This window comes from Epinephelus fuscoguttatus, linkage group LG8 (assembly GCF_011397635.1).
Source record: "Epinephelus fuscoguttatus linkage group LG8, E.fuscoguttatus.final_Chr_v1".
NCBI classification, from domain to species: Eukaryota; Metazoa; Chordata; class Actinopteri; order Perciformes; family Serranidae; genus Epinephelus; species Epinephelus fuscoguttatus.
In genome coordinates, this window is record NC_064759.1 from 42728453 (window position 1) to 42752286 (window position 23834).

Below are 23834 nucleotides of genomic sequence, written 5' to 3' on the forward strand. Positions count from 1 at the left end.
GGAAGAGGTGTTAGCTGTTCAACAGCTGGAGCAAGAAAAGCACTGCTCCACGGTTGGAGCAGAGAAAAGCAAGTTCTGTGGAAGGGAGCAGATCTTGTACAAAAGGCCTGTGACATCACAGAGTCACATGTCACTGTCAAAGGTCTCGTCCAATCAAGTTTTGGGACTTGAGTCTCACTGAGGTGTGACCTCCTGTGGAGATGGGTGCCACCTAGCTCTCTTTGTTTGAAGACAAAGAGCATGCAGAGGAAAAAGCCTTGAAATCAGTGATGATTTTACCAAATGATAAATCATCTGTGGTCCTGTGAATCCCAACATATATTAGACATATACATGTAGTTGTTGATTAGACGTGTAATTGTTGACGTCTGTACTTTGGCTATGGCTAGATGTCTACCAAATTTTCACTGACAGCCCAAATTCAGCTGTGATTTAGCCTAGACGTCAGGTCTTCATGTAGACAGCTATTAGACATTTTTTAAACCAAAAAATGCTTGCTGGGAAAAGTCATAATATTAGGCTACGAGAATAAAGTAGAATTATGAGATTAAAGTCATTATTTAATGAGATTGACTACTTAATTAGGTACATCCCGTTATTTCCTCTGTAAACCTAACGTTACAGCAGCCTACAAGCATACTGTATCAATAAATCACCTTAGACACTGTTAGAAATGTAATATTTGGCCTAATAACATCATGCTACAGCAGTAATAACATCAGTTTTAGTCAAATGGCTCTAGCTCTCCTGGTAAATGTCATAAACTCTGGAAACATTTTCCCTGTATGTTGACATGATAATGGCCGCGTTTCCCAGATCGCTCTTGCTTAAGAAGATCTTTCACTAAGAAGGAGTTGTAAGATCGAGCTGACCCACTCTTAACAGTCTTCTTAGCGACCAAACGCTCACAGATCCAGCCGCAGCAGGCACATTAATATTGAGCAAGGAGATATTAAAACAGTGCGCATCGTATATATTTTGATCTTTTTTATACTTCAGATTTATATTGTTTGGCATTAATTGGTGACAGAAAATGCACACAACAGTGTTTCCCCTAGGATGGAGTTGTAGCAGCGGAGGTGAGCACACGCATGAAAAATCATTTTCACATGCGTGAAACTTTTTTGTATGCTTGCAAAGCACAGCCTGCTGGGATGTTCTGTGTATCTACTGGCACCAGAAGGGTTCCTTAGGACTAAGTACATACAGTACTTGTGTGCACAGTAATGAGCAGGTGAAATGTCTGTCTAGCTGACATATGAAATGTCTCAAGATTTAGGAAAATACAATTGTATTGAATATAATAAAAGTAAAAAGTCACTTGACATGCTGCTGTTTTGTGCTATGACCTATTTAAGTGTTGGAAGTTGTTATTTACGTGACAACGCCTGAACGCAACACAAGCTCAGCATGAGTGCTGTGCTAGTCTGTGTGTAACAGCAGTCTGTTGATGGTTATTTACACACTGTCCATAACAATAACTTTGTCAGCTGACAAACTGCACCAGGCTCGGGGTCAGGTTTGGTCAGGAAAATGCGGCCTGAGCCACAATCTAGTGTGCTCACCTGTGTGTGTGGCGGAACTCCACCATGCACGATACAGAGAGCAGAGGAGAATTGTTAACGTGTGACCATGTAAAGACAGAAATGACACGATGACATAACTCCATAAATAGTATATTGTTATGTTATTATATGAAGCGTCCGTCATGCAAAATAATATCAATGGGGGCTGTGGGCAGGACATTGTTACGTGTGCCTGTGACTTCAGGCAGAGAGACCACTGCATCAGAGCCGAAGGAGCACGTTTTAAAATACATTTATTTCATCAATTAGTTATTAACTTTTACTATTTTTTTATTTTAAAAATAGTAAAAGTAGTAAAAGTAAAGTAGTAAAAAGTAGTAAAAATAGTAAAATTTTACATGTCCGACCTTGAGTTTTACTTGCCCCGGGCAATCAGGCAATCGTTATTGTTGAGCCCTGAATTTGAAAGCTATTTCTCAAGACAAGTTCTGTAATTACCTTGTCCGCTTTCATTCTGTTTATATCTTAACAGGAGCTGGCCACTACCATGGTGCTGAAACTAAATCAATCAATGTCAGGCACATCGATCACCCACCACTTCATCAGCGCATAAGTCACACACAGCCAACTTATTTTTCGTCTTATTATTATTTTTCTTCAGCCAGATTTCAGTGCGTAACTTGTGCCACAATTCTGAGCGCACACAGGGTCTTCATAAAACATAGATTCAAGATTCAATATGCACAGTAAGGACACGCGTTTCCCTGCAGAATGAAATTTGTTCTTTTCTGTCACCAATTAACGCCAAACAATATAAATCTGCAGTATGAAATAGATCAAAATATATACGGTGTGCACCGTTGTCCTTGCTTAGTGTAATACTCCATTGTAATTTACAATATATACACATTATAATAAAGATATGGGATATAGTCAAGATGGCACCACCCGAGAGGCAGCTGGTTACAGTAGTTCCGACCCCCCTTTGTGGATGTGCAGTATGTGATTCTGAGCAAAGCAGTGGCTAATGTGGCACCTTTCCTGATCTCGTAATTACGAGATCTTTTCTCGTAATTACGAGATAAGGTGTCTAATTTTTTTTTATCCAGTGAATGCAATGGGCTTCCGTAACATACTGTGCAATATTCCTGTGTGCAATATTTTGCCACTTCCTGGGGGATATCTATACATTCCTATATTTTTACAGTAAAAATACTACACATCATGTGTATTAAGCTACTGTAATGTGAATTTACAAGGTTGGGATTAATACAGTCTTACCTAACCGTAGTAAACTAACACTAATCCTCAAATATTAGCACATTTTACTTTAAAAACAACATAAAGATGTAACTGTTTATGGCGTGCTACACATAAATTATAAATCAATGTAGTTATTGACAGCTACTTACAAAAAAAATCTGAGTTATGTCTCTCAGTATTATGTATTTAAATGGCCCGCCAGTAACTTCCGGGAACTATCCGAGGTCTACATGAGTCACGTGACCATAGACATACGTAGACGCCGCATGGAGTGCTGAACCATACATCAACGTCGCCACCATATTGGATGTGGCAAGGCTGCGCTGTAAACTAATACAAGTGAATGGACTTAATTTCTTAAAGCGCCTTTCTACAAAGAAATTTACGTTAATGCCTCTCGTTTATTCATTCACACACGCACTAATATACTTGGGAAACAGTTAGGCACCAAAAACAATGTATTTGATCTTCTCAGATGGCTAAGATAAGAACTTTATTGATCCCACACAGAAGTAATTCACCTTACATCAGCTATAGAGAACAAGGTAGTGCCGAAAAACAATACACAATATATATATATACATACAGTGCTTAATTTGTAAAATTAGAAGTAGGGGAACACTTTGGGCTTCTGAGAGAGCAGTGTTTCCCCACTCCCAAAAGTGGGGGAACACTTTTTTAAGAGGCACCCAAGCCGCCTCACTGCGCGACTCTGAATGGAATGGTTGTGACATCTAGTGTTGTCACGTTACCAAAATTGGGACCCACGGTACGATACCAGTGAAAGTATCACGGTTCTGAGTAGGGGTGTAACAGTACACAAAAATCTCGGTTCGGTACGTACCTCGGTACACAAGTCACGGTTTGGTTTTTTTTCGGTACAGTAATGAAAAAAATAGACAACTATTAAATATCTTTTACTTATTGGTAACCTTATTAAAACATACCACCACTGCAGTTAACTCTTTTTACACAACTTTTGAATGAAACAAATACATATTTAAAATCCTGCTTTTTGACATTGTTTGGATGAAAATTAAAAATATACATTTCTGCTTTAACAGTTTTACTCAATTAAAATAAAAAGTATAGTGCAGCTGGTCAGCTTTAAAGCCTGCTCAGATTCAGTTTTACTAGGAACTTACTTAGCTTTCCCACTTTGTTAAAGTGCAGTAAACAAAACATGCTTATATCTAAAGTGCAGCTTAAACAATTTTACTCAACTCCAATGGCAATTATTTCTTTAGCGTGATGGTCAGGGAAACGCTCTTTCTTTTTAAACGACGATGATATCGTAGTTTGCACCAGATTGCTTTTTCTAGTCGTGCCGGTTAACGTTCAAACTCGGGTGGTGTCGCTTTAGATGCGTTAGCATGTTAGACGTGTTTCCAAGTACATAACCGACCGCTGTTCTGCAGTGTCGGCACACTGCTTTTGTCTTGTTAACTTGTTTATTTCCATCTTCATTTTACCCTGAAACCAAAGTGTTCCCAAAAGGAGGATTTAAGGTTTGTGGGTGGGTCTTCAGGTTCGTCAGGCTCACTTGCCATGTTGTCAAAATGCGAGAATGCGCTGCACAAAGTGAAAGCAGAGATTTACGGGACTCGGTCCATCACTCAATTATGTCTGTCAGGGAACTAGATATTTTAAATGGTTCGGCTTGCAAAAACAGAATTAAAATAAAACAAAATAAAATAAAATATTATCCTGCGCCCAATAATTCGGTACAGGGTCGTGCCGAACCAAAAGTCGCGTACCTAACGGTTCGACACAAATACATGTACCGTTACAGCCCTAGTTCTGAGTAGTATCACAATACCACAGCAAAAATTAGGCGGATGTGCCTTTTGTCTTTTATAAAAAGATAAATCACTTTTCTATAATACATCACTGATATTTCAATGGAATAAATTACTTATTGACTTATTCATACTTCAAAAACAGCATCAATAAGTGATTAACATAGGGGGGATCAAAATAAAATAAATAAATAAAATAAAAATCAACCAGCCACCCTCCTCCCCTGACAAGTAAAGAACAGTCCCTAAAGTGCGCTGAGGTTTGTGGGCCGTTACCTGCCACAAAGAGAGAAATGTGAACGGCTTGTTTGTCCTCTGACACGCCACATACCTGTGTGTCACCACGGCTCAGTTGTCCAGGTACTGCTGGGCAGTCATGACACCAACGAAAGAAGAAATTACTGGACCTGAAGTCGGACTTCTCTGTCGCTGGTAAGCCGTTATGTTGCGGCGCGGAGCACTATGGCCGCTGTATCCTGTCTGTGACCCCTGTTCAACCACAACCTGCAGTATTTGCCTTTTGTTTCTGCTGCTGGTTGAAATCTGTACTCATACAGCCTGCTGAATGATTTATTTTGCTCGCTCAAAACTATTTTTAGTCGCAAATGTGAGTAAAATACTCACACGTAGAGCTCTGTGGAAAACAAATCACTGCCGACAAGTAAAAAGAAATAAATAATAACTTTCACCGCTCAAAGATACTCACATCTGGAAAACAAAAAAAAAAATACAGCAGCATATTGAGTGCCAGGTGACCAGCGTGCGCCATTATTGACCAGCGCACGCTGGGACGGCGCATGGACACTCACCCTCTTGCGATAGGACTTTGAACTATCATATGTAGGCTACTGTAGAGTTTTAGTACCGCGGTCGACCATTACCAGTATACCCTGCAGCACGAGTGACATCAGCCAATACAATACTGTATGTAGTTCTTAGATGCGAAAAGTTCTAGACCCATGCAAATTAGTTCTGGAACGCACCAGGGCCTTTTCTGAAAAGATCCTGGTATGCGTTCCAGTACGTTCCAGCTCAAATTAAGCACTGTATGTGTATATATATACATACATGTATATATACATATATATGTGTATTGTAGCGACCCTGCAGTAAATGTTCTGTTATAATGTCAGTGTTCTGTGAGTTAATGGCATGTTTGGGATTGAATGAGTATAGGTAGGGGGCGGGGGGCAAGTGTGACGGGGATGGGGGCTGTGTGAGTGCGTGTGCTGGTGTGTTTAAGAGCGAGCTGGAGGAGAGAGCAGGGGTGCACAGTTGGAGTTACATATATACATACATATATGTATATGTATATATATGTGTGTGTGTGTGTGTATATATATATATATATATATATATATGTACAGTACAGGCCAAAAGTTTGGACACACCTTCTCATTCAATGCGTTTTCTTTATTTTCATGACTATTTACATTGTAGATTCTCACTGAAGGCATCAAAACTATGAATGAACACATGTGGAGTTATGTACTTAACAAAAAAAGGTGAAATAACTGAAAACATGTTTTATATTCTAGTTTCTTCAAAATAGCCACCCTTTGCTCTGATTACTGCTTTGCACACTCTTGGCATTCTCTCCATGAGCTTCAAGAGGTAGTCACCTGAAATGGTTTCCACTTCACAGGTGTGCCTTATCAGGGTTAATTAGTGGAATTTCTTGCTTTATCAATGGGGTTGGGACCATCAGTTGTGTTGTGCAGAAGTCAGGTTAATACACAGCCGACAGCCCTATTGGACAACTGTTAAAATCCATATTATGGCAAGAACCAATCAGCTAACTAAAGAAAAATGAGTGGCCATCATTACTTTAAGAAATGAAGGTCAGTCAGTCCAGAAAATTGCAAAAACTTTAAATGTGTCCCCAAGTGGAGTCGCAAAAACCATCAAGCGCTACAACGAAACTGGCACACATGAGGACCGACCCAGGAAAAGAAGACCAAGAGTCACCTCTGCTTCTGAGGATAAGTTCATCCGAGTCACCAGCCTCAGAAATCGCAAGTTAACAGCAGCTCAGATCAGAGACCAGATGAATGCCACACAGAGTTCTAGCAGCAGACCCATCTCTAGAACAACTGTTAAGAGGAGACTGCGCGAATCAGGCCTTCATGGTCAAATAGCTGCTAGGAAACCACTGCTAAGGAGAGGCAACAAGCAGAAGAGATTTGTTTGGGCCAAGAAATACAAGGAATGGACATTAGACAAGTGGAAATCTGTGCTTTGGTCTGATGAGTCCAAATTTGAGATCTTTGGTTCCAATTGCCGTGTCTTTGTGAGATGCAGAAAAGGTGAACGGATGGATTCCACATGCCTGGTTCCCACTGTGAAGCATAGAGGAGGAGGTGTGATGGTGTGGGGGTGTTTTGCTGGTGACACTATTGGGGATTTATTCAAAATTGAAGGCACACTGAACCAGCATGGCTACCACAGCATCCTGCAGCGACATGCCATCCCATCCGGTTTGCGTGTAGTTGGACGATCATTTCTTTTTCAACAGGACAATGACCCCAAACACACCTCCAGGCTGTGTAAGGGCTATTTGACCAAGAAGGAGAGTGATGGAGTGCTGCGGCAGATGACCTGGCCTCCACAGTCACCGGACCTGAACCCAATCGAGATGGTTTGGGGTGAGCTAGACCGCAGAGTGAAGGCAAAGGGGCCAACAAGTGCTAAACACCTCTGGGAACTCCTTCAAGACTGTTGGAAAACCATTTCAGGTGACTACCTCTTGAAGCTCATGGAGAGAATGCCAAGAGTGTGCAAAGCAGTAATCAGAGCAAAGGGTGGCTATTTTGAAGAAACTAGAATATAAAACATGTTTTCAGTTATTTCACCTTTTTTTGTTAAGTACATAACTCCACATGTGTTCATTCATAGTTTTGATGCCTTCAGTGAGAATCTACAATGTAAATAGTCATGAAAATAAAGAAAACGCATTGAATGAGAAGGTGTGTCCAACCTTTTGGCCTGTACTGTATGTATATATATATATATATGTATGTATATACACACATATATATGTACTGTGTATTGTTTTTCGGCACTACCTTGTTCTCTATAGCTGATGTAACATGAAATCTATGCACGTGATGCACAAGCATTTTGGACTTCCGTTGTCGCGACTCTGTTATATTCTACAGCACCAAAGAGCATGGATACCAAGAGGCGAAGCTCCATTGAATTTTTGCCAACAGCCACTAGGGGCGCTGCGGTAGCGCTGCCACCATTTTGGACTGTTGAGCTTGGACTGTTCCGCCCAGACAACATGCAAGATGTCAAGGAGAGAGGAGAATAAAGTAAAAGAAAACAGTGTAGTGCAATTCAGTGGAACACCCCGCACCTGGCCTTCCACTGTTTCCCGAAGGATCCCGACAGATAACACTTATATATTATATATGTATGTATATATATATATATATATATATATATATATATATATATTTATATATATGTATGTATGTATGTATGGCCTTTTAGCATTAAAATATATCATATTAAAATAGCCTATATATTATTATTATTATTATTATTATTATTATTATTACTGTCCCCTTACTGTACAAACTGTAAATAAATCTTTATTCCTGACTATGTGACATCGCCATTAATGTGTTTCTAGTTAAAATATAGATTTTTTTTTTTTGGTAGATTGCCTTATGGGGTGATTTTGAAGGAGTAATTAAGTCAATCTTCTCATAAGTGGATGTAATATGTAGAGATGCCATCTAGGCCATTTTTCTTCGTTTTGTTTTTTTTTAAAGTCTATATTTTGCTTTACAAAAACGTGAAAGAGCAGCTTTGACCAAGCTATCACGAGGTGAGTAGCATTGTAAGCATAATTAATAGCGATATACTTAAGTTTGTCTGTGTGTTCATGTCTGCAGCTGGGTACTCTTGGGGCGGTCTGCTGACAGTCCAAAATGGCGGCGGTAGGACAAAACCATGGGCGAGTCTATTGCTATAGGGCGTTCTATTGAGCTTCGCCTCTTGGTATCCATGCTCTTTGACGGCACTGACTGCAACTAACGTTACTTCGGGAAAAGAGTATGACTCAGAGTTTTCCCTCCAAAATGCAGCCAATCTCGTGTCCTGCCACTTATATTGCATTCAGGGAATATCGGACCTCACAAGCTCTGAAATGCTCCATTTTCTGATTCCAGTGTTCATAAATTCTTCCAAGGTGGTTAGGTCTTGCAACAACCTTGTAGTTAGACCCCAAAAACAGCCTAAATTTGCTGTTTTTATTTTGTGACATTTTTGTCGTGTTTTAGGCTACTGTATTGCTGTGAAAGGACATCAAACAAAACAGTGCCTACAACTGCCATAAAATTAGCTGAACCCATGTAATAGTGTTGATATAGGATTTAATTTGGATGTATGCATATACTATATATGTATAGCTAAATAGGCCTACGTTCATGCACATTCTGGATTTTGACTCTCATTATCAAAAAGCAAGACCATTGGGAACAGAGTTTACTTTGTGAGAAAGCATATCACACAACAACAACAACAACAGGTCAAACAGGTAAAGATTTAAGGCAGGAAGGAAGAAGACTTTGAAAAATATCTAGTTCAAAATCAAAATTGTGGCGTTCAGATTGAGGCAAAACCCAAGTGGTGAAAATCTACAACTACAATACACAATTCACAGTGTGAAAAATGATTAGGTTATTGTGCAGGTCTAACACCTTTGGATAATGATGTAATGAGGACCAAGTCAGCAGGCAGGTGCAGGTGTCTGACAAAGGTAGGAACGCAATGAAGACAAGAGGGCAGGAAAAGAAGAGCGGGGTCTGAAATGATGACAGATGTTAATGGACATATCAACGAGATGATTCTCTCAATCAAATGTTTATTGTTGTCATGAAGTCTTGACTAAGTTTTTCATGACAATGTATTGATTGGTACATGAAATGATAAAGAAGCATACTAATAGCTGAACTATTGTACCTCTAACACAGGCCATGGTAAAGTCTTAGAGATGAGATGAGATGAGATGAGATGAGATTGGATTAGATAGAACTTTCCGTCTTTGGCAAGAGTGAGAAAAATCATAGAAGCTGAAGCAGTGAGAGAGGTTGACCATGGCCTGTTTGAAGAAAGGTGAGACAACAGCAGGATTTTGATCAGTAGACAGTAAATGACAAAAAAATATAGTTTATTATTACAGGTGATTTTGGTATAGGAGTATCGTGCAGACTCAGCGGGGAGATTTCTTGATCGAGGTAGCACCAGCTGCGTCATAAATCCCCTCACGGAGTCCAGACAATGGAGGTGTTGGCAGAAGACCTCTGATAAAACCACTGATGAGGCTGAGGAGATGATGAAACTGATGAATCTGCCAAGACAAGGTGGTGATGGGGAGATGAGGGGTGTGCATAACAGCAGCACAAACGCACTGAAAGCAAGAGATCTAGACCAGGTCTAATGTGGTCTAGATTAGGAAAAAAAAGCATTGAAATGGACCTTTATTGCATTTTCACAAATTGAATAAAGGTGTCACAAATCAGAAACTGTGTTTTTATGATTCTCTAGAGTTTCCATGTTAATCTAGTCCAGAGTTGATCACTCTGAGTATCGTGGTTTTGGATCTAGACCAGGTCTAATGTGGTCTAGATTAGAAAAAAAGCATTGAAATGGACCTTTATTGCATTTTCACAAATTGAATAAAGGTTTCACAAATCAGAAACTGTGTTTTTATGATTCTCTAGAGTCTCCATGTTAATCTAGTCCAGATTTGATCACTCTGAGTATAGTAGTTTTGGATCTAGACCAGGTCTAATGTGGTCTAGATGAGGAAAAAAAGCATTGAAATGGCCCTTTATTGGATTTTCACAAATTGAAAATAGGTTTCACAAATCAGAAACTATGTTTTTATGATTCTCTAGAATGACCTCTTCAATCTAATCCAGATTTGATCACTCTGAGTATAGTGGTTTTTGATCTAGACCAGGTCTAATGTGGTCCAGATGAATAAAAAACACAGAAAGTGCCCTTTATTGAATTTTCACAAATAGAGTAAAGGCTTCACAAATCAGAAACTGTGTTTTAATTATTCTGTAGAGTCTCCATGTTAATCTAGGCCAGATTTGATCAGAGTGAAAATCCGTTTACTGTGAGTAACAGATATTAGAGAGTAATGCTACAGTTAAATTAAATAAAATCCAGGTTTTGAAATTAAACACCTTTACAATCTAATTCTCATTTCATCTTCCTACTGTCTTTCATAAATTCCAGTAAGAGGCTGTGAATAAGGTGCCAATTTCAGCCTCGTGAACAGGTGTAAGTATCACACTCTCAGCTGCACAAATGCAGGAAAATTTGCCACGGGTCCATACCTTTAATTGGGGATGCCGATGCGGCAAGACGCGATATCTTGGCCACACCAAACAATGTTCTACTCCGCTGGGCGACAATGACACTAGTGCGCTCAGGCTTGGCGAGGCTTGTGCGCCACATTCTTGGCCATGCCAAACAATCTTCTCCGCCACACCAACCCGGAAGTTGGCCCAAGGAGGAAGCAAAAGGAAGGAAGAGGGGAGCGGCCAGCTACCTGTATTTCTAGGGGCGCACAGCGCCACCTCTCACTTAAAGTGTCGGGCAAAATCTTCATTACAGATTTATGATCAGAAAAACTTGACAGTGCTGAACTGTTTAAATTATTCTTCAGGTTCCCGCCAGATTCCAGGTGCTGTATACCACTCTTATGTGGCATACACTATTGACCAGTTGAATGGAGGAGAAAAGGAGAGCGGAGAGTTGGAGACGGCTGTACTCTGCATGAAATCTTTGTGAGGAAAAACAAATGTAACAGCTAACATTATACAAAGAGTCGCATCCTCTAGGAAGGTCAATATACCCGATCCTTATCAGTTAAAAAATGCCTTGATCGGCCCCAAAGATGACATCCAGGAAGCAGGGCAGCTTGAGCCATATTGAAAGTTGATATGAATGGGCCCGGATTGTTTTTGCTGCAAGTACAAGAGCTTGCATTTAGTTCTAGGGAGTGTATTCCTGCATTCATGACACTAAGTGCTGGTTTTACTTAGAGAAGAGAAGACAGGATGGATGCTTCAGGCTGCCAGAGGTTAACATCTGCCCCATGGACAACAGGCCCACACACAAACAGCGCCTGGAAGAAGATCAGCTCTCCATTCAGGATTTTAAGTAAATAGGCTATAACAGTGCTTGTTGAGGTTGCTTAGTAACCTCCGACGTAACCTGCTGCTGCACTCCTGAAAGCTGGCACGGAAAAGGCACAGGAGTAGCACCCGGTGCCTGACATTGAGTTTTCAGGCAGTTAAAGACGCAGCAAGCATACAGCCCCTTGGGAACCTCAGTGTAATCTTTGATCAAGATATGTCCTATAACTCTTGTAAAAACAAAGTTCAAAGACTGCCTTCTTTAACCTGTGTAATATTGCAAAAAACTGGGCATATCCTGTCTCAAATAGATGCAGAAAAACGAGTCCACGCATTTGCAACTTCTAGGGTGGATTATTACGGTTCATTATTACCGGTTTGTTTCAAGTCTCAAAAGACACTGCAGTTGATCCAGCATGTGTACTGACAGGAACTTAGAAAAGAGATTTGCTTCCATTCAGAAATGATTAGGCAGTGACTGGGCCCTGGCTGGCCCCTACCAGTGGCTCACAAAAATGCCCCACATCTCTTGTGGTTTGTAGGCAATCTGGCATGCAGCAGGTGGAGTCATGGGTGGAGCAAAGCAAGAAAAGGAAGTAAAAAAAAAAAAAACTCCTACAGGGCCTGCACATCTACAATGCTTTATCCAAACCGCAGTGAAAATTAATGACTACAAGCCTGTACCAACTCAAATAACCTTACACAGTGTGGGGATTAAATATAGTAGCAGAATGAAACATCATACTTTATCCTTGTTTCCATGCTCATCTGCAAGATGAAGTCACTGTACCTGATCATTTTGGCAGACATGAAGTTTGATGTTTTGGTTAAATACATCTTGTGTAGCAGCACATGGTGCAACAGGATATGAGGTCAGAAAATTTGACATTGTGATAGCCTAAAAGACTGACTATAGTATGTTCAAAATATTTTGACTCAGGTAATACAAAATTAGTGATATTACAGAGACAGTACTGGGTTGCCCCTCTAAAGATTTCCCAGTATGCAACAGTGACGACAAGAAATTCAGTGTTTTTGAGCGTTATGTAATTGTTGAAGGACACTGTCACATTTATATGCTGTTCAAATTACAAAACCAGAACACTCCACCACCCCATGTGTACAGCAGTAACAGTGCTTCAAATGATTCAAATGACTGAGACTATGGGTGTTTTCACATTTTTAAATGAACCAAATTCAGTCCTCTTAAAGTGGACCGATGAGCGGAACAACAGAAATGGGAGGTGTTTCTTTTTGCATTCACACTGTCAGTTCATTCAAAAGAGGAGTCAATTCTCTGTCAGGTCAACTTCAGCTGTTCACACTACTGTTCCTCTGGAGCTCAGGCCATTGCTGCTTTGGATTATTAACATACATAAATACACACACACACACACACACAAAGCCACCCTGGCACACTTGTAGTCTATTTATCTATCAATATAGATAGACTAAAAGTGTGCAAAGGCAAATCTATCTGTACATTCCAATACCACCATATTATATAGTATGCAAGAAAACAATTTAATATGTCCCAATACATACTACGTCAAATGCAGTGTGCCAATACAAAAATAAAATAACAATTACATTGAGAGAGGGTAATAGATGTGTAAATCGCATGTAGTACCTTTGTTTGATGTGTTATGGGTTTTTTTGCATATATGAAGTCCCTCTCTTTCATATGGACTGAAAATTAATGAAGTTGTTAGTGTTTCTCTGTGTTGTAGACGGTTGCCATTTAATGTTTTCTTCATTCCGTATTTTTTTATTTCTGCCCATGCATCCCAGAGCAATAACATGTAATCGAGAGGGCAAAAATACAAAAGCAATTGGCAAAGCATTCCTGGAGCACTTTGTGTTCACAATGCACGGATGAAGTGAACCGTAACAGGGACTTGAAGTGAACCATAGGTGCTCCAAGTATGGTTCATTTCAGAGAGGCCTGAGTTCCCTTAAAAAAAAATCAGTAAGCTCCAGATACGAAGCTGATGTATTTCTTTATTTCATCTAAGAAGTGTACTGTTATCTCCTTATTCACAATTCACGGTGTCTCGCCCCTCTCTGACAGCGGGCTTTCCATGCCTCCCAGTGAGGCCAGTCAGAACTGACAAACTAAACATGGTCAGGCTCCACTTTGTACAAACTTTTTCATTGTAGGCATATAGTCTGTCAATCAGACTGATAAGTTCTAACCCTCTGTAATACATTTTGATTGTTTGCTGACTATGTTAGTTTGCAATTATGGATCAGATTGTGCCTTTAACAGAACCATTATTTAAATCTTTCTCAGTGTATTCCACGATAAAAAAAAAAAACTTTTCTAAAAAAAAAAAAAAAAAAAAAAATTGAAATAAAAGTCATATTGCACATCTGCTAGTGGTTCCCAACTTACTGGCTTGTGACTCCTAGTAGCCAAGCAAAACATCCCTACATATCCCTTATCACACTTCAACCAAACACTCTTTGGCTCTCAGACTTTTGATTCCTGAAGAGATCAAAGTCTCCAGCATTTTAGAATAAAAGCAAACACCTGAGAAAAATCTGAAAACAATAACAACATAATTATATGCAACTTCTTCTTCTTCCCTTTCTTGTCTATCATTTTACAACTCCTGCTGGTCCTCACCCCATGTTGGGTGCAACTTCCACTGTCGGTCAGATTCTTCTATATGGCTTTTGCTGTAAGAGGATAAAGTGCTTTCCTTTGGATGAGCCCACAGTGGTCAGCTTGAATGAACCACTCTACGGATGATTTCTTTTTTCAAAGGTTTCCCTTGAGAATGAAAAGATATGAAATCCATTGTGGCCATCAGACATGTAACAAATGATCCTGTTTAACAACTTGTATATTTGCTGCCTGAACAACATTTAACTACTAAAAATACTTATTTCCAACACTGTGACTGGCCTTGTCCCTCCAGTTCAGCTCTTCCAGTCCCAGGGGATACACAAGTCCCCATCCTGCATTACTGAGTAAAAGTGAGAGACACAGATGTGGAGGCCCTGCATGAGGGGACAGCGCTGCTCTACCAGCTTTTTACAGCACAGGATCATTTGGCTGGAGCTGACACTGGGCTCCTTGGACAGACTCCTCAGGGACAGACTGTGGAGACACAGCTTCACCACAGCCTCCTCCTCTGCCTGCAGCCTGAACACACACAAACAAGTATGAGTCAGTAACAAAGCTGATGATATTTGTTTTAGTGTTCATTGTGTTAAAATGAAAGGATTTCTGCCACAAGAGCTTCCTGGTCCTCATTTAGGATCCTTGTAAACTGAGGATAGAAGCTCTTTATGGGCATCTCCGTGCTGGCCTCGGTGTAATCAGTACCTTCTTTCTGACCTCAACAAGGAGAAATATCTATAGATATTTTTCATTTTTATAAACACCCAAAATTTTTACTGATGCCTTTTCTTCAATACACCTTACACACTGGACGCATCACATTGTAACTCGTCAACAGGCGACCACGGAAAGTTATTACCACTTTACTGAAAGACCAGTACCTACTCCACCTCTGCACTAGCTTAAAATCAAGTGTGGACAGCCTTAATAAAAGTTGATTTCTCATCTGAAGAGCCAATCACCAGAGTTATGACTCAAGAGGAAGTATCTTTTTGGCCATTGTCTTTATAATGACAGGATTATGGGTCGATTAGCTCAGGATATTTCTCAACCTCTAAAACAAGCTTCTCATGATCCATTCGTCTTCACACGAGACAGCAACAGCTACAGAGTTCTCTTTATGTAACAATGGTGAGGAGAGGAGTCAAGTTGCCACAGGAGCAGAGAAAAAGAGCTGCAATGGGAGCTGGAATCTATAAGCAGAGAGCGAAGCATCCAGGCGCACCAACATGTGTCTAACTGCCGCTGGTGTGGGGTTTTACATTGACAGTAATAGGGGCATATTTTTTGATGCGCAGCGTTAGCCACCTACATGTTTTGGCCTTCAAGTTTCTCTTCTTGTTTCATGTTATAGCGCTCCCTGGCAGCAACACTCAGACAGCAACTTGCACTGCGTGGTGATTTTTGAGTGACACACACCAGAACATGACCTGTTGAAGTGTGGACACATGTGAAATTAATCTTGCGTAGCTTGAGGTGTCTGTGTGTGTGGACCAGGTTTCTGCCTTGAGAAAGTAGAAGTGTTTGTACCAGCACTTTCTTCAAAAGTAGTTTAGCCAACTTGAGAGACTGTCAGCGTGAGAGCATGAGAGCAGCCAACAGACATGAGTTGTGCTGCTCTGCCTCGCACTGCCTTCTGTTTCACACATGGGAGACGTTTCCCTTATAGGCTTTTTCCCAGAGAGCCTTTTCTGACAGAAGTGTATTCATTTTAACCCAAGAACATGCAGGGTGGAGGGCGCGCACATCCAAAAAACTTTTACAGGTGCTGGGTCACAAAATCAAACTTTAAGATATCGGCACACTGTATTAAAGGTTCCAGTATGTCGGTGAAGATTTTCAGTCATCCAGGTCATGGTAATCGTAAGTGCTATATCGTAGGCAACTGGACTTGCTTGCGTTTCTTGAAGACGTTTCGGTTCTCATCCAAGAAGCTTCTTCAGTTCTAGATGACTGGTACGAAGTTGCAGGCTATAAACCCTGTGTGGGTGGGAACCCTTGCAGAGTCGTAGGGGTCACATGAGCTCTTACTTTCAGAGTCATTCAGGTCACAATGTGAGTCGTTGACCCACCTGGCCACCATGTGAGTCGTTAAGATCAGGTGGGACCAGGGGTGAATGGGTGTTAAGTCGTCTGGGGAGGGATCCCAAGACTGCATTGTAGGTGGGGGGATAAGTAGTGTCGTAAGCCACTCCCTCTGTTTAACAGTGGTCGTTCCAACTTGACGTAGATGGCTTCTTTTACTCCTCTTTCAAACCATCTTTCCTCCCTGGCCAAGATGTGCACATTAATGTCCTCAAAGGAGTGTCCCTTCTCCTGTAGATGTAAGTGGACAGCCGAGTCTTGACCCGAGGAGCTGGCTCTCCTGTGCTGTGCCATGCGCTTGTAGAGTGGTTGTTTTGTCTCCCCAATGTATAAATCTGTGCATTCCTGGCTGCACTGAACTGCATGCACTACATTACTCTGCTTATGTCTGGGTGTTTTGTCCTTGGGGTGGACAAGTTCCAGTAATTTCAATTGTGCAACATTCTGATCTGACAGAGATCTTCGTCCGGCATTTTAAAATCACCATCACGAAGCAGAACCGTATGGTTCTTTCTTCATTTTAACCAAAACCATGACTTTCTTCCTAACCTTAACCAAGTAATCCCTTGCTGGTAGAAAGCCCTCAAGGAAAACTTCCAACTCCCAACTGTTTCTGTTGCCATAACTCTTTCTCTACCTCGTCACAGCCTCGTAGCCTGCAACACTGTGCATAATGATGATGAAAAAAAATGCAATGATTCAACAAATAAAATGCAAGTTGACTCTGGGTCCTGTTAGTGGGCAGTTCTAGAATAAATAGAGATTTTTGACTCACTGGTTTTTGCGATGGGTGCGCTTTCTGGCCTCAGGTGCGTGGCTTTGAAGAAAGACCTGCAGCTTGGGAGGGTCACAGATGGTGGGAATAATGAAGTGCCCCATCTCATGAAGACTGGGGTTAGAGCGGTCACTGTGATTGACACAAATAACATATGGTTTCTTGCTTCTTCTTACTTAAATAGTAGCGTGTCACATTATTTGAGGTGTTCAGTGGTAATGTGAAAACGTACTTATCCAGCAACATGGTGAGCCCCTGTAGGCTCCTGGGATGCAGGCGAAGGCGTCGGGACATCAGGCTCTTGTGAAAGGTGCTGAGGGTGCTGTAGTGCTCGGTAATGGGTTGGACTGGTCCCAGCCTCTCCACATGAACCACCTGAGTCCCACCCAGGAGCAGGCTGATTCTCTCCTTCAGCCAGTCTGTCTGCTGCTGCAGGCTGCGATAGCTTGGCAGCTGGTCAAACAGCTGGAGACACACGGGCAGAGAAGGGGTCAATAAACAGAGAGGAAAACACAGAACGTGTGACAGCAGGAGCACTGTGGCTGCTTTACTTTGGTCCACTGATGATGAACATCCATGGTTCCCAGTGTGATGTCTCCAGAGGCGTTCATCCCTGACTGGTCAGCAAATACCACAGTGTGTCCTAATGGGAAGGCAAAGGAGCAGATTAATTCCACACACCTGTGTAAGTCCATTTTGCTGGTCTCAAGCAGTGGAGCTAAATTAGTGAAATCAGTTGTAGAAAGCAGTTCATCAAAGGTTGATAATTATGCTGCTTTGACACTGCATCTTTAAATAATAATACTTTAGTTTTATATTGCCATGTAGAGTTAGGTCCATTTCTGGTTTTGTCAGTCCAGTCCGGTGTATGAGCTTAAACTGGTTTAATTTTATGCAAACTGGCTGAGCCAGCATTTGTTACCCACTGACAATTTAAAAAGCAACCTAAATCAGCAACCTATGCCAACGGCATCACAACGCTAACCCAACTTGTTGAAGTAATTACAAGCAGGATTTATGCACATTTTAACCATACATTTCCATGGCTTTTTCATGACTTATCCTTTCCTTTGAGGCAAAGTTTCATGACCACACATTCTCTAAAACATTTGTGTATACATGAAAAATAAGTATAAAAATTAGGGGTGTGCTGTATCATATCGTTCTTGATAATACTGGTATTATTTTTAATATGATATAAAAAATTCATATCATGATAACTGCAATATTTTGACTTGTTAAAATATTGACATCATACTGTTACCCATGGCAAAAACAAGCATGGCTGAAAGCTAAATTATTACAGACTCGGTGGTGGTTCCAAAAAGAGGAGCAGTATCAGTAGTGTGGGATTAGCTGTGATGTCCTGAATGTTTTATGAACAGCTCCGGACCTCTCAGACTCTTTTAGCGACTTACCGCTCAGAGGGAACTCATTCAGCGGCTCCTCTGGCAACAGCACAGCGTTTCTACCTCTCCTTTCTCGCCGTGCCCACATGGGAGTCTGTGTCCAGTGATTTTGTCATTAACCTTTGGTAATGTAAACCTACATGACGCTCGTGGCTCGACAATTAAACTACATATATGTGAATGTGTGATAGTTATGGTAGTATAACAGCCTGTCACTTTATTTAGAACATTTAGATTTTATTTTGTTGCACTATAAATATTGTATACAGAATATGAATCTCACTCTGAGTTACTGTTACTGAAATGAGATCATTTCTCTTTAATTTTTACTGAATATCTGAAGGAAAACTGTTCGGTTGACATGTAAAACTATATCACTTGTGTTGCAATACTGTGTTTTTAAATAATAATAATATGTTTTTTTTTACAATTTGTCATATCGTCAAGAATATTGTTAACGCAAAAATGCACTCTGGGATCTATATATATAAATCAATAGGTGATTTCCTTCTCTTTTAGCAAAATCCTAAATGACGGAGTCATTTTTTTCCCATCTGGACCTTTATGCTCTGCCTTTTCTCCTCTAATCATTACGCTGTAACCTGTGACAGGCTGTTATGCTACCATAACTATTGCACATTAACATAACATACATTTTTGTCAAACCCCAGGCGTCATGTAGGTTTACATTACCAAAGGTTTATGACCCTTGATAACACTGACTCTCGTGTGGGCACTGCGGGAGAGGAGAGGTAGAGACGCTGTGCTGCTGTCAGAAGAGCCGCTGAATGAGTTCCCTCTTGGTCCGGGTATCATCGGATAATTGGGAATTCACTTGTAATTCAAAAACCAAAAAATGGTAAATCTGTTATTTGATTCAAAACAAAAAAATGGAAAACCGTTTTTGGTGTCAGAATCAAATAACGAAAAACCAATCAAACCCGGCCCATTTTTGTTTTTTGCCGATTCATTTTTACGGTTATTCCTTTTTGGATTGAATATTGAACAGGTCTGCGGACATTCAGTCAATTCGTTTTTGCGTTTGAAACCAAAAACGGAAGTCACCTGTTTTTTTTTTTCGAAAAACAAAATCATGTGATCTATTCCTTTTTTGTTTCCAAACGAAAAACCAGAAAACTAAATTCAAAAGACCGTGCAATTTTGGTGTTTGCAAATTCCTTTCTACCGTTTATTTCCATGTTTCATAATACGGATGGTTGGTTTAAATATCATAATATAAATGTCCTTTATGAAATTAAGACTGTGTAACAAGTTAGTATACTGTACAGGTCCGGCAGAAAATATAACCGTAGCCTACTGCTAATTCTCAAACAGTTTCAGTTGGACGCTGCATCTCAATTGCTGACATGTGCCACCTGCTGGTTGTTGTTGTGCACTGCAGCTAGTCCTGGATCAATTATTTCACCCCCTTCACTATGGCTGCGGCATTGAAATGAGTAACATCTGTATGTGAACTGGTTAACAACAGTTTGGTAACACATGGTAATTTCTGCTTGTCACTTCTGTGACTGGGAAAGACGACACAGGCTATTTCCACATATGTAATTAATTAGGCTATTAATTCACACTACGCAACTAAATAATATATCACACATTTTATGGATAAAATATATATTTAATATGCATAGCAAATGTAGGCCTATTTATTTATTTTATTAGATCCTGTGTTTGCATAATGTTGGGTGTTACATTTTTAATAGAATGGCCATTCTACCCTCTTGGATTTTATTTTGACGCTTCACTTCCGCTTCCTGTCTGTACACCACGCTACTGTCTGTCCCAAATGAAAAATGAAAAAAAGGAATTTGCAAAAACCAAAATTGCACGGTCTTTTGAAAGCGGTTTTCTGGTTTTTCGTTTGGAAACAAAAAAGGAATAGATCACGTGATTTAGTTTTCTGGTTTCTGAATTGCAAATGAATTACGAATTATCCGATGATACCCGGACCCCTCTGGGCGATAAGACGCTAAAAGTCTGGGGTTGTTCATAAAACATTGAGGATGCCACGATTTATTACACTACTGGAGCTGCTCCTGTTTTTGGAACCACCACCGAGTCAGTAATAATTTAGCTGTCAGCCATGCTAGTTATTACCATGGGTAACAGTATGACGTCAGTATGTTAACAAGTCGAAATATAGCAGTTATCATGATGTGATTTTTTCATATCATATCAAAAATTACACCAGTATTGCGAGATGATATGGTACCCCATACGTTAAATCACATACTATGATATGAGAGAGAGAGAGAGAGAGAGAGAGAGAGAGAGACAGACAGACAGACAGACAGACAATAGTTTATTTGTCCTAAATAAGGACATTGTTTTCCACAGCAGGTGCATAAAGCACAGACAGGTAATGCATACAGACAGATGTACTGTCCTCAGTGAGACTCTTTACCTTGCAGGTTGATCAGGGCCTCAGGGTTCTGCTGAGACAGTCGGCTCAGACTCTGAAGCTGACAGCACCTATGGGCCACTCCCCAGCTGCGCTGCCACCTACACCACACAACTGACATCATCATCGTGGTAATATGTACACAGCCTCACACAAGTTCATGCATAGACTTGAATTAAAGCTCAAAAGTCCCAGTTCCTCTAACAACTTTTTCTATTGTGTCATTTAAATCATGCTCCACAGTTACTCACAATACAGAGGAACACACTTAAGGGTTGACTACTGACTGCTTATTCCCTTACTAAGTGTTAGGGCAAACAGTACAGTTGAGTGTACCTGATATCAGCAAGATCAAATTTGTGACACAGTTCCTTCTTCAGTCTGTTGAGCTCTTCTCTCAGGGGAAGACTAGCACCGTGCTTCTTTGTTGCCTCAGGCTCATTGTTTCTCAGCCACAAGCTGAAGAAGAAAAGGCAACATGAAACCACTCTTAGCTGGCTATTAGTTGTGAAAAACCCACAGAGTTATACTCAAATCTACAGTTCCCCTAAACTCTATGGAGCTTTCAAGCATCTTTTAGTTCATTGCTTTGGTTTTCCAGACCATAATTTTTTTTTTACTCAACTTGGCATGGATTATGTTTGTTTTCTACAGCAGCTGCTACTTTCTGTCAAAAAGCTCCACAAACACACTGTACATGACTGATTCAGCAGCAAACACAGTTAATAGTGGGGCAGATAAGCAAAACAATTGTGCATTTTACGACTAAAGCATGAAACTTTCAGCATATAATCTACATACCCCAGGGTTTAATTTCAGATGTGGACCCACTTTCTGTCTGACCTCTGGTGACCTTGAGGAGTCATTGACCTCAGCATTGAGGTCAATTTTTCCACTTTTCGCCCATTATTGACCATTATATATGCTTGTTATTTCCTCAGCCATTGCCTTGTGTCTATATGTGTCAGTTTGTAGCATGATTCTACTGTTGCAGTCCAGCAGAGGGCAGTAGAGCTAGCTGGATGCACTGTTTACTGTTGGCTACTTCACCTGCGAGAGAGAGAAGAGTGACATTTTGATGTATGGAAAAGTGAGTATTTTAATCATGTTCCTTCTGATCAAAGACTATAGCTATATAAAATAATATGAATATACACTTACACCTAATATGTTAAGTTCTTGTGCAGTACAGGATTCTTGTACGTGTCAGCGAGCTATATATACTGCACTCTTCAGAACACTGACACTGTCCCTGCATCATGTCAAAATGCCATGTTCTGATTGATCCAGCCCAGCCAACTACATCTAAGCAGTCTAAACTGCATTGCCCCACTAACTGGGAACTCTGTGCTCTCTGCCAAGTTGCTTTGTTGTACTAATGTATGACAGGACAAGTGAAATCACAGAGGTGAATGAAGCTAGAAAACAGCTCTTCGCTCAGAAATCCAGAGCTCTGGAGAGCATGCCACCAACGAAGGCTGCGCTAGAGCAACACATTAAGCGGGCCACCTATCAGGTAAGTTTTTTTATGTGTTTACTATTGATGACCAAAAATAAACAAATTTAATTCATTCATTCATTCATTCCTATCAGGCCCTATGTCTGGTGCAAAGCCTTGGAACCTGACCCTCAGCTGCCAAGCCCTTCTGATTGGGGATGGGTGAAAGAAGGAGTGGGATGGCAGCCACTGTGGACCACCCTTCCAGAAGCCTCACAGAGCTGCTATGAACTAATCCATTGTGGCTGCAAGAAAGGGTGTACGACTTGCTGCAAGTGCAAAAAGGCTGCTCTCAGGTGTACTGCCCTTTGCACATGCTCAGGAGACTGTTAAACCTCACTAATAATGCCATGTAATACTTAACTACTACTAGGGTAGATTAAGAAATGTCAAGATGACAGCACTGTTCAATTAAATTTAACATGAATTGTTGAAAGTTCTTTTTTTTTGTCTTTGTGTTTGTGTAGGGTGGGTTTGTATATATATCTTATACAGCTGACAGAATATAAGTCTGATTTCACCTATTAAAGCAATTTTAGGATGACTAGTGACTTCCACAGCTCTTCTTTTTGATATACTGCCTTTGTGCCTGTAAAAAAAAAGGAAAGTGAAAAAAAAAAACATGTTTTTCACAGCCCAAAATGTACAGCCTCTGACAAGTTCCAGAGGTCAATTCAAAAGTGGGTCCACGTCTAAAAACAAACTCCATGGTATATAGAAACACTGTAGAAAGTTTCATGCTTTAGTCATAAAATGCACAATACTTTCCATATATGAGCTTATCTGCCCCACTATAAGCTTTGATTATACTTTACTTCAGATCCTGGCCTCTATAGATACTACAATATGGGCTCTGCATACACAGGCAGTTCCAAAAATGTTCACTAGAAAACATGATGCCCACCTCCTGACAACAGAAAGAGGAGTTCCTTTGATTGCTGTATTTGGCTGAACAACATGAAAAAGTCAAAAACAGAAAATGGTGTGTGTGAAGATCGACTTCAAGTGATGAAAATGAAAATCTCATGTTTATGTGTTCAGTATACAGCTGGAGTCAGTAGGTGGTTAGCCTATTTTGGCATGAAGAATGAAAGCAGGATGAAACAGTTACCCTAGCTCTGTCAAACGTTCAAAAGCACCTCTAAAGCTCACCAATACATGTTGTATCTTGGTTGTTTAATCTACAGACAAACTACAGAGGTTTTAGGGGCCGTACATATGCAGCATCTTTAACCACCTGGAAAAAGTGTTGTGAGACTTTGCTGAGC

The 23834-nt window shown here is 40.5% G+C and overlaps 1 protein-coding gene across 8 annotated transcripts in view; it reads right to left on the reverse strand.

The window, feature by feature from the left end:
* Positions 1–202: 202 nt before the first annotated feature.
* tcaim (T cell activation inhibitor, mitochondrial) overlaps positions 203–23834 on the reverse strand; it is a 28177-nt gene continuing 4545 nt past the window's right edge. For 2 of the 8 annotated variants that reach the window (XM_049583171.1, XM_049583174.1), the window contains exons 5-10: positions 21405–21527; positions 21072–21169; positions 17792–17883; positions 17473–17705; positions 17241–17372; positions 8121–9947 (exon numbers count right to left, since the gene is read on the reverse strand). In XM_049583171.1, the coding sequence (XP_049439128.1) occupies positions 9551–9947; positions 17241–17372; positions 17473–17705; positions 17792–17883; positions 21072–21169; positions 21405–21527 (1075 nt within the window). In that variant the 3' untranslated portion in view covers positions 8121–9550. Of the gene's footprint in view, positions 220–8119; positions 9948–14057; positions 14903–17240; positions 17373–17472; positions 17706–17791; positions 17884–21071; positions 21170–21404; positions 21528–23834 lie in introns of those variants that run through there. The other 6 variants (XM_049583169.1, XM_049583170.1, XM_049583177.1 and 3 more) reach the window with 5 other exon arrangements.